General features: G+C 38.1%; 1 protein-coding gene across 1 annotated transcript in view; it reads left to right on the top strand.

Annotated features, from left to right (window-relative positions):
* The window catches only part of CUBN (cubilin), a 142,219-nt gene that overhangs the window by 93,862 nt on the left and 36,136 nt on the right, over window positions 1-12,221 (top strand). Inside the window, exons 43-50 of the mRNA XM_063413067.1 lie at window positions 169-352; window positions 1,704-1,878; window positions 2,927-3,105; window positions 4,833-5,042; window positions 5,433-5,573; window positions 7,031-7,212; window positions 8,749-8,920; window positions 9,851-10,057. Coding sequence (XP_063269137.1) covers window positions 169-352; window positions 1,704-1,878; window positions 2,927-3,105; window positions 4,833-5,042; window positions 5,433-5,573; window positions 7,031-7,212; window positions 8,749-8,920; window positions 9,851-10,057 — 1,450 coding nt within the window. The remainder of the gene's footprint in view (window positions 1-168; window positions 353-1,703; window positions 1,879-2,926; window positions 3,106-4,832; window positions 5,043-5,432; window positions 5,574-7,030; window positions 7,213-8,748; window positions 8,921-9,850; window positions 10,058-12,221) is intronic.

Genomic DNA, 12,221 nt, shown 5'->3' with positions numbered 1-12,221 from the left:
GAAGACGATATTTCTTTCTATCTCACTCTCACTCTTTTTTATTATAGTGTGTTAATTAATCACTAGTTTATTAATTTCCCCTGTGGCTGGAAGCATTAAGATGGTGTGTACACAATGTTTACATTCCAGGGCTGTTTGCTTGAGTAACATTAGCAATTTCTATTTTAGCTGAGGAATGGGTTAGATAGTGCTGCCCCACCTTTGGTGTCTGCAAGAGGGAATGGACGAGTTTGTGGAAGCAGCCCCATCTCTACCATGTACACCACAGACAATCAGCTGTTTGTCCACTTCACTTCTGACAGCAGGAATGAGGGGCAAGGATTCAAACTGAAATATGAGGCTAAGAGCCTAGGTAAGTCTAGGTAACAAACTAAATTCTGCAACTTATGTAACATGGAGTTTGTCCTCTTAAAGGATATTTTGTTCAAAGTCCCAACCCTGGTAAAACTGGATGTCTGCAAAAATGTCCTGTAGTGCCTGACTTCTAAAATCACACTCAGATTTCTCCTTTTTAAAGAGTATCAGGCTCAGGTCACAGAACCTGAAGACAGTAAAGATAGATTTTTAAATAGACAGACAGACAGTTAGATAGATAGATAGACAGATAGATAAGAGACCCTTTAGTAGGTAGATGCATAGTAGCATCTACAGTTAGGAAGAGATGTTAAAGATTCATACAAAAAAGGAACAAGCTCTTGGAAAGAAGAACTTTATTTTGAACATTTAGTACGCAGTGCAAGTGCTAAATGAAGTTAGAAACTTTTCAGGGTAATGTGTCTAGAACGGTGACAACATTTCTCACAAGTGTTACTCCCAACTGAGAAAATAACATTAGTTGCCAAAGCTAACTTCTTTGAAAGAATGAACAAAATGGAGACCCAGGTCCCAGGAGGAAATCACAAACTTGGCATTTGCAGTTATCCCACTGTGTTCATAACAGAGCCACTTGGCACACCTGGAGACCTGTTAAACAGTATATCTAAACAACTCAGGCAACCTGCCAATCAGCTCAAATCTTTGAGTGCTTTATTTCTGCCTATTTTCCCTGCTGCCCCAAAGAATTAGCATTACTTCAGAGAATTCATGAGGTATGAGGTGAAGCTGTACAATAGCATTTTTACCTCTTCAATTTATGGAACTTGAGTAAAACCCTGGGTTAAACCAGTATTGCTGTAATATAGAGGAGTTTGAGACAGAGAGATTCTGATCAAAATAAAGATATTTTTGTCAGGTAAAGGACCTGAACAAACTCTCATGTTTGCTCTGAATGGCATTTCTCACATTCCTTACATTCATTATTATCTGAAACAGACATTTCAGTTCTTGGAAAGTAGAAGTTGGGAATGATTCACAGAAATATTGATAGGTCTGACTTGTGGACTTCCTAGCTCTTGCGAATTGGCATAGGAACAAGGCAAGAAATGTTTTCTGCTTGTTTTATAAGCAATCCAAGGAAGAAGTAATAGCAGGTTAATTCAGGACCCTGAACATTTGGAAATGAGAAGGACTAGGTAAGCAGGAGCACAGGAATACAGGATTCTACTGCATTAAAATGTTTTTCCCCAGCAAGCAACAGAATGTATTGTTTTTTGATGTGACTATATTACATCAAAAGGAAACAGTGTTGGAATATAGTGATCATATTTTTGATGCCTCACCCATTTCCTTTTCATGTTTTTTACTGGTGATCTTTTCTTTCCCAGCCTGTGGAGGGAACATTTATATCAATGATTTCAACCCCAGTGGATATACATCTTCCCCCAACTATCCCAGCAATTACCCTCCGCATGCTGACTGTGTCTGGACCATAACTGCTCCCAATGGACATGCAGTAGAGCTGCAATTTGAAGATCAGTTTTACATTGAACCTTCACCAAAGTATACAGCCACATTATTTTGCCTATTTTTCTTCAGAGACTCCATTCTGATTTTTCTTTCTCTGTTACTTTCTCTAATTCCTCCCAGAGAACAAACACTTCTATATTTAAAACCAAATGGGGTTAAGAAATTTTTGAGAGATCACTAAAGCTATCAGGGCACTGGTTTACATTCCCAGGACGTTGCAATGCATAGCAGAAATTAGTATGACAGGAAAAGTGTAAACATCCATGATAGAAATGTGTTTTCTGTAAAATCTGCATCCTATAGTCCTTTCATATTCAGGTTTTCAGTAATTTGGACTCTCAGATGCTTTTAAAGCCAATGGATTGCCACCATGACACTTTGACTCCCCCCTCCATTGCCTGCTGGCTGGTTTGCAATGGGTCTACACATTTTCCACCCCCTGCCTGAAGCATAAAACAAGGCTGTTTTCCAGCTGATGTAGTTTCATTCATAGGGGCTGGACCCCTGTAAGGCAAAGGTGAGCCTGTGAAACCACATCCAGGAAAAATAGTGAAGGGTAGAGAATCCCAAAGGTGTCCTTTCTGGCTTCCAGAACACTGCACCATTCTGAAGGCAAAGCTTATAGTTAAGATATTTTGGGTCTTTGTACGCCCACCTAATTAGACTCCAGAACTGAATTTTTATTTCCTTAATCTGTCTTCTTCTTATCCCTTAATTCAACACTTCTCAGTGAGACTTAATAGGGAATATCTGCTGAGTCTGAATCCTGCCAAAAAAATGTATTTAAGATGATCACAATTACTTTGTCAGTGCTGTTCATATCCCTCCTCAGTATTTGCTCCTGTCAAATCTGATCTGATCACAGACTGAGTATGAGATGAATCTTTCTCAATGTTTCTAGTACTTCTTTTGATTCAACTATTACCTAACTGCAATGGATTATGATCTTGTTGATTTTGTCCTGGTCACACTGCATGGAAACCAATCTAATTCACCAGAGCTTCATGGCTTTGTGCACATACTGGAATGATTTTGAACCACTACTGCCATACATTGAGAAGAAAATTGTCTCCTCTTCCAGCTGTACTTCCAGTTACCTCGAGCTGCGCAGCGGTGCTGACTCCAGTGCCCCCCTCATTGCCAGGCTGTGTGGAGGTTTGATGCCAGGCTCACAGAGATCCTCAGGAGCTGTCATGTACCTGAGGTTCAGATCTGGCACCAGTGCCACACACGTCGGATTCAATGCTAAATACTCCATTGGTAATGCTTGCATTTATCAGTTTCTATGATTTTAAAGAAGATTTTGGTCTCAAGTGTCAGACTTTTGTAAAAAGGCATAAATCAGACCTGTGGGGTGGGTTGACATGGCTCTTTCAGTTAGTGTTAGAGCTGAGACATCAGAATATTGGCAAGTTCTGCACCTAGCAAGTGCTGAAAATTGGGGAAATATTAATAGAAAAGAGTTCATAGAACACCAGCAGCAGAAACAACTACTGGATAACCTCTTGTCAAAGCCAGTTGTCAAAGGAGCAGTAGAAAAAAGGTCAGTGTGGGTAAAGTCATGTAACATGTTTTGATTTTCAGCATGCAAACTTAGTGTCACTTCTATGAGCAGGGTTCTGAAGGGGAATTTGAAGATCAACGGAGAATTGGCAGTAGAAGAACAAATTAGGAGCTTATCTATGTAAATGCAAATCAATCTATAGTAAAGCTGTTAGACAAACGGGCAGCATAATAATGGATTAGAAAAGAAATGAGCCATTATTTGTCGTCTGGGAAAGGAATACTTCAGTTACTTGTTCTCAAGCTGCAAAAACAGGGTTAGAAAGCACCAAAAATTAAAATTCAAGAAAAAGTAATCCATGATCAGATTCAAAATTATGCTACTTTTTTGGGTTTGGTAATGTTAATAATCTTCAAAGCATAACAGCCATTACCTCAGTAGAATTTATTAGGAAAGTCTAGGACTGTTAATTTCTCAAAGGCAAAGTAGTGAACTATATTGTTTTATACAGAATTTTTCTCATTGCATTAGATCTGAAACACTAAAGCCAAAATAGAGTTGAATGTGAAAACTGAAGGAACTTGCACATATATATATATATATATATATATATATATATATATATAAGCTGAATGCCAATCATCCTGAAACAAAGCACTAATGACTCATGGAACTGACAGTATGAACACAACTGGTATTGCCATGGAAAGATTGTAACTAACAGAAACCAAATCCACCACCAGAAAAAAAAAATCCAAAAAATTCCACCTGGGGAATATTGTTTCATAGAATCATAGAAAATCCTGATTTGGAAAGGAACCACAAAGATTATCAAGGTCCAAGTGCTGGACCTACACATGACCACCCCAAGAGTCACACCATGTGCCTGGCACATGTTTGCTGTATGCCTTTACTGCTACAAACTTATGTTTGCAGGTACTGCAGAGAAATTAGTGTTTAGAAAGAGGCAATTAAAAATTAATATCTGTTTTACACATGGTGCAGTGATTACTCACTGAGGCATCACAAGGAGTGAATGGGAAGGGATGAAAATAAAAGGAGTCTGAATTATAACTGTTGACCCAAACCAGAAGCCAATTTCTGTCTGTCATGCTTAGCAAGTTTAATTTAATTTACCTGTTATATCTTTGCAAGGTTTTCTGGTAAATATGGACATAGACAGAGATTAGATTGAAAACTGTGAGTTTATTCAAATTATAAGAGATATTAAAGGGTGGAAGGGACGTTTGCAATGGCAGGGTGTTTGTGGGTGTGGGGGAGGGGATGAAAAAAAACAAAAGAAAACAGCAACCAGGACTGATTGAATTAGATGGAAAACATGGAAGATTTTTAATTGGAAGGCAATTCCTGTCTTATTGCCACAGAGAACAAGTCAGTTGTACCTTACCTTTAAGTTTTTTTAGAAGGAAAATAATTTCTCTGAGGTTCTTTAGTCAACCAAATAATATTCTTCCTTTTGCAGCTCCCTGTGGTGGGACACTGATAGGACAAAGTGGTATCATTGAAAGCACGGGGTATCCTGACCTTCATTATCAAGACAACCTGCTGTGTGAATGGTTTCTGCAGGCTCCCAGGGGCCACTATCTCACCATCAGACTAGAAGGCCTAGACATTCAAAACTCTTCCGAGTGTGCAAATGACTTCGTGGAGATCCGAGAGTACAATGCTTCTGGTCTGAGAATTATTTCAGTTTTTGTCTTTCCCCCACTACTTCTACTATGAAACCTCACCTGAGGTTCCTGAAAGCATTTTGCTTTGGGTACAAAGTGAGCCTTTTCAATGTGCAATATTTGCTTGTGTCCACCTCGCTTGCTGATGCAAAGGCAAACAATATTGCCAGCAATAACTTGATTCCATTAGTTTACTCCTGTCTGTACAGTTAACTTGGAAGGAGACCCTTCAATATAAATATATCAATATAAATATATCAATATAAGTATATAAATATAAATATAAATATAAATATAAATATAAATATAAATATAAATATAAATATAAATATAAATATAAATATAAACAATATATTTATATAAATTTCTCTTTCCCTGTGTGATTTTTGCAGGAAATTTGTTGGGCAGGTACTGTGGTAATACTCTCCCTGGTCCTGTGGACACCTCTGACAGTTTTGCTTATGTCAAGTTTGTCACTGATGGATCAGTCAATGCCCGGGGATTCAGACTGCGCTTTGATTCCAGTACTGAAGGTAGGATTTGTAGAGTTGAAATGTACTCTCAGGAAGCAACTTATATTGCACCGATACAGAATATATTGTAGATCACTTGTTCTTGGAGTGGTGTGTATTTGCTCTTAAATTTAAACTTGGGGGAAGTATGAACAGAGCTCTCTGGCAACAACTTAGCTGAGCTGAAATTTGATGAAGCAAGCAATATCTTGCTATATTGCCATCTGTGGCACAAGGAAGCACACCTTTCCACACCTTTTTCCTTCAACAGTGAGTTGAGGGATGTTCTAACATACCCTTCCCATATCCCTCTTGATAAGCAAGATCAATTTATTCTGGTATTCAATGACCCTCACAGGGAAAATTGTTTTCAGACGTTCAGGTGAAATTTCATGTGTTTCAATTTGTACCCATTGCCCCTTTTTCCTGAGCACAGTGACTTCAAAAACTGCTCTAGTCAGGACTAAGGACATGGGCCTACTCCTGCTTCACACTTCTTTCACAGTCTTCAATGTCCATGCAATGCTTGTCCCACCAAAATATGACAACTTTTTTAGAAATTCTTTGCAATGATCATGTTGAAAAATCTCCTGCCAACCAATCTTAACTCCTTCCAGTTCATTCAAAAGTTCAGCTGAAAGCTTTCTTCATGTTTAATTCTGCAATTAAAAACAACAAACAGGGAAAAAAGCTCCAAAAGAATGTTATTCCACTCCTAGGGTCCTATTATGCAAACTTAGAAGAAAAACTCTATTACCAAAAAATTTAATGCAGGTGGATGCAGAGATCTGACTGTTCTGCAGAATCTGTGAGTGTGAGGAAAGGGAACTTTCACTACACACCATTAAATAATATCTCTCTATTTTAAAAGGAAACTGAGGGTAAGGTGGTAAGATTACATCATAAGTTTCAGTTTTTAAGCTTCTGTATTCAAGACCTTAATTGTTCCTTTCTCTCAGCACAGTTTGATATTCATAACAAAGATAGGAAAAGCGAAAATAACTGTACTGAAAAGTGTTGCTTAAAATACATGAAAGCTTTTTCTCTACCTCTGTGAATCAGAATAGGAAAAATACATCCTCGATCATTAGCCACTCTAAGACCCTGCTTCTTCTGGGTAGCTCTGCTCAATCCTCTGAAAGTCAAAAATGTCTCAGTCTTGCCACAATGAGGAACTTGTATCATGTGGTATCCAACCTGTGGGTCACCCAGGCTTCTGAAGCCTGGGATGAGCCCATCAGAGAAGGAAATTTTAACAATTAGACTACAAGGCGTTGCCATGGTCAGTTAATATTCAACTGCTTTTATGACTGAGTGATAAAGACTGACAAGAACTTGAGTGTTTAGACAAACATATGGACAGGGTAGACTGATCAAATCAGCCTCTCAGGATCTGTTTTTCTCACAACATTGCTTTCTTTTGCTATAATTCTATAAGCAATGCTTTGCTCTGAGAAGCAAATATTTGGATGTTTCAGAATGCGGTGGGGATCTTACTGCACCTGTTGGCACATTTACTTCACCCAACTATCCCAACCTGTACCCTCACAACCGCGTGTGTGAATGGAGGATCACAGTGGAAGAAGGCCGACGTGTGACCCTAACCTTTAATGACATGAAAACTGAAGAGCACTGGAGCTGCTCATCAGATTATGTGGCTGTGAGTATTGTGTGCAGAGCCAGAAACTGCTCTTCCTAATCCCTCTATGGAGAATTAATGGATGTAATAAAGCTGAAAAATCACTTACAGGTCTATATACGGTTTTAAGACAAGTCATAATTTAATCTGAGGAAAGCAGATAAATGAGAGAAAGTTATCCCCGTGGAGCATCCAAATTCATCTGCATGTTTTGGAGTATGGAAATTTTGAAATTGTGTCCCAGGCAAAGTAGAAGACTTAAAGGAATCACTGGAGTTGTGTTTTAATCAATTATGAAAAAAACATTCTGGAGTTTTTGAAAGTTTTCAATGTCTCTTTTCTGTGCGAGCAAAATCCATCAGTTAGTTCCAGGTTTTACTGACTTTGTAAGTGTCAACTGCTGTTGTTACTTTTTGCTGTCCATTAAAAAAAAAAAAAAAAAAAAAAAGACAGAGCTTGCAACAAACGGCTTCTCTGAACTAGAGATAGGGAAACCCCAGGAAGCTTTACTGATTTACTCGTATATCACTCTCCATCTCAAAAAAAAAGGTAGATATTGGTTGTTTTATCATGTTTGATTTTGATTTCTGGTTATTTAATAGTAAAAAAAAATTCAAGCCTGGCACACAGACCTGGACCTGGTCAGATGTACAAATGCCTCAAAAATATGATTTCTCTCTGAAATTGCAGGAATGTGAGGTAGAGTTTAGCTTCCCACTTGTTCAGACAGCGGTGCAAACACAGGAATTAACAGTAGGATGATCAGAAGCCAGTCCATGCACAAGCATGGGGAGCTGAAGTAGCTACTCATCCCTTGAGGTTTGTAGACGAGGTTTCCCTTGTTTTTCTTCACAGATGCTTTAGAGAAACCTTTAGGAGCTGGCTTTTTATCAGTTAATGATCTCTTAAAGGAATTTTTTTCCTGCCAGCTTTTATGCCTTCAATACTCTAATATATTCCAAGTCTCAGTGGGAAACATCATTTCTGCCTTGCTTGCACTGCTGAGTAGAAAGAAGGAAATTAATTCCTAGGCTAAAGTGTGTATGAAGGAAACAGAGCAAAATATCTCTGGATCATCACAAAGTGAAATGTTTGAAATAAACAGAAATGCCCACCAGCACTCAGTATGTTGGAGAAGATTTTGATAAAGCTGATGTTGGCTTTAACAAGAATACAAAGATGATGATTTGAAATGAAATTAATATGATCAGTAGCTGGCATTATTAAGTGATTGAATATATATATATATTGAGCTAAAACAGTGTTCTTTACAATTGAAAGAAATTCAGTTTCCGTTTGAAAAAGGAGAGAGAGCGCCAGAGTGAATATGTTTATATTTCACCAAAACAAGCAAGCATTATTTTTGATGTTTGCTTCAGGCCTCATCCACTCAAGGCAATGAAAGTTTGCTCCAAGATTTGGGTAGATTTGAGAAGTAACCCCTTATGAGGGACATCAATGAATTTTATATTAAAGGTGGTAAACTCTTTTAAATGATACAGGAAATGCTCATAAGATTGTATATTGGTGTCATAAGAGTTTATTTTGACTCCACAGGTTTACAATGGCCTTAGGCAGAATTCTCCCCAGCTGGCCAAGCTGTGTGGGGAAGTAAATCCAGGCACTGAGGTGAAATCCAGTGGAAACACAATGAGAGTCATTTTGGTGACAGATATGTCCCGTGCAACCAGAGGCTTCAGTGTCTCGTATACCTCTAGTGAAGATGCAGGTAGTGTATGTTTTTGACTTAATTGATTGATCTCTGGTGAGTCATTTCATAGCTAGAGTACTGGCACACATAAAAAAATTACCTACACAGGTAACAAATCTCTGATACCTTTTCTTTCTCTTTCCGCTCTGGATGGGAATAGATATTTGTCTTTAATTGGCTGAAAGAACTTGAAAAAAATGGAGAATCACTGTGAGCAATGTGCCTCATGTGCCTCTGCATGGATCACAGTCCCTGCCCTCCCTTCTGAGTTATTTTTTGTACTTCATCTTGAGTAAGAGATGGCCCAAAGTGCTCTTATTCCATGAAAATTTTCAAAAGGCATAGTGCTATAGAAAAAGTGAATAATTCAAGTGCTTCCTTATTACTCAGGGGGGTAATTAATTTATTGTAGCTTGTGAAAGAGTGCAGCTAACCTACTTTTGCAAGCTCAGCCTCCAGAGAGGGGGCAGCTGGCAGATCCTTACTACTATAGCCTTGAGTCTTTTGAACTTATTTTCCAACTCCCACCCCAAGCATCCTACTATGGCATGAGGGTTTCTTCCATGAAAATTTTTCTCTTGAGCCTAAAATTAGGTAATGAGTAAGTCTGAGCAATACTGAACTGAAGCTGTAGTGAGATTTTATCTAAATATTAAATAATGCTTGTTGTATTGATAGTGCTGCTGAAATATTTTATTTGATACTGTAAATAAATGTCCTTTACTTTACATGTGTGTTTTAAAGACTTGACAATAAATTTCAGGGCACCAGGCAAGAATTCTCTTGTACACAGCAATAAATTATAAAAAAGTAAGAAGATGGGCAAGATTTTGATCTAATCAGCACATGTGCTTTCTGATGTGAGCATACCTGAATGAAGAGGGGCAAGATTTCTCCTCCTACAAGAATTACTACTACTTTTAAATAAACCATAATTTGTTTCTGCAGTTTGTGGTGGAACCCTGATGGCATATACAGGCGGGAATTTCTCTTCTCCTGGTTATGACGGGATCAAAAATTACACAAGTAACCTGAACTGTGAATGGATCATTGAAAATCCCTCTCACTATAATTCATCCATTTATATATCTTTTGAGGATTTCCACTTGGAAAATCACCAGAACTGCCAATACGACTACCTAGAGCTACGAATAGGTTCGTATGTTCAGCAGGAGAATGGATAAAGCCTATCAAAATTCTGGTTGTACAACTCTGTTCGTGCCAAGTCTCATTCATACATATTTGCAGGGAGTGGCTGTTGTAGAATCTGTACATTTGAGAGGGTTCACATCATGCCTTCCATGTTGAATCCATGATCAGAAGTGGGATTTCACTACCAGAAAAATGGATGCATGGATTTGTTCACCTGTTCTTTTAGAGGAGAAAATGGAAATGTGGATAGACATCTTGGGGGCATAAATAGTTTTACTGTTTGCAATACTCATCTGACTCTCCCTTTACAATGGACAATATGAATTTCAGTTCATCTGCCTTGAGAGATGGCATTTGCAGTCATCAAAACAATTTATTTGGTCCACTCCCCATTCACTGCCTGGTCCTGAAATATCTCCAGGGAGAGCAGGAATGGAGTAAAAAATGTTTTAATTATTCATAGCCTCTGGATTGAATGCCCACTTCAGATCCATTTTTGTGTTCTAGAAGATGACTCTCCAAAAAGAAATTCATATTTCCAGTGAGAATACATTGCAAAACAGAGACTAAAGCATTTTAAAGGAAAAATAAAAAACAACACAGGATTAATGCACCAGTGAAACCCCTGCATATCTGAGCATCTTTATCCACAATAGCAAGCAACTGGAAATGTCGTATGAAAGTCGCTCAGCTAATGCCAAGTGTAGTATAAAATCTGCAGCTGTCTCCTTCATGGAAAGGCTGTACCTGTGAGTCCCAGAAAATGCAGGTTTTAATTTAGCAGAAAATGCCTTCTGAAACATGTGAAAAGGTTGAGAGCAGGAATCTGTCACATCCTTATTTGCACTCATTTGGGCAAGAGCTTTTGCTTGTATAGCATTATTCTGTGTAGAGACAGACCCTGCATAGCTCTGTAGCCTGGCAGTTCTCTCCCATGTATGCACTGGAGCTGGGAAATAATAGGAAAAAAACTCAGAGAATGAAACAGTAAAATATATTTGCTTTGTTACTCATCCATTCCTGCTAGTCTCACTTTGTCATGAACCTCAGGCCTCCAGGCAATACCATCAAAGAAAAGTAAAGAAAGTCTTCCTTCGTGAACACTTGTTCTTTGTTCAACAAAGTGCAACAAAGCACTTGTTGCTTTGTTCTACACAGTTTTGTCATCAAATAGCAGTGTCCATTTCAGCACTACTAATGGACCTCCAATGTCACAGCTGGCTTGGAGTCAAAAGCAGAATGCCCCTCATTCTTCTGAGTATGTTGACAAGTAACATTTAATAAGCACTGAGATGCAGTAGTGCAGAACACCACTAAACTCAGGCAGATGCTGTTTAAGACTCTTAACACAGCAGATGCGTAGTTAGGGAAAGGTCCAATTCTACTTTAAGTTACCTGGGAGACCCCAAGTGGAGCTGAGATGGGCAAAATTCTTTTGTGATGCTCTTACAACACACTTCATGATACTCAAATAAAAAAAATTAACAGCAGAATTGACTGTTATTCACTGACTAATATTTAAGCTAAATAGATAAAATAAATATTTCAAATTTTTTAGGGTAAGGTATTAAGTTATTAAATTATCATGCACGTGCATGTAGATTGCACATGGTAATACACCTGAGCATATTGCTACAATGAAATATACTCCTAACTCTTGGCTTTTGTGGAAGACTCTTCATTTTGTCTTTCAGATCATTCCCTTCCGTTTGAATGAAATGTAACAGCACAATATTTCTGTTTTCCTTTTCTGTTTATCAGCAGTCTAGATCTCTGGTCAGCTGGCCATTCATGAAAGCAATGATTGGTGTCACTTTTCACACTGTAGAGACTGAGTAACCTGGGTGACATCTGTCACATAGTCAATCACCTCATAAAATGTACAAAAAAGAAAACATATTTCTCATACTAATGCTAAAAGTAGTTATTACTACTTTTTCCTGAAACACAATTTATCATTAATGTCTTCTGCTTGTAGAGCTCAATATAATTTTCAGTGTGTGTTATCAAGACAGTTTGTACCATTTCTCTGTGTAGTTCTCATGACAGAATTGTATTATATGTCCCATTTTATTCTTGTGCTTCAAGGCATTTCAAATGGTGGCTGTTTCACTTGCATATGACAGAAACATGAAATTAGTGCACCAACTCGTGACTTGGAATAACT

This window comes from Prinia subflava, chromosome 1, assembly GCF_021018805.1.
Source record: "Prinia subflava isolate CZ2003 ecotype Zambia chromosome 1, Cam_Psub_1.2, whole genome shotgun sequence".
Classification (NCBI taxonomy): domain Eukaryota; kingdom Metazoa; phylum Chordata; class Aves; order Passeriformes; family Cisticolidae; genus Prinia; species Prinia subflava.
This window is presented reverse-complemented; position numbering and strand designations above follow the sequence as displayed.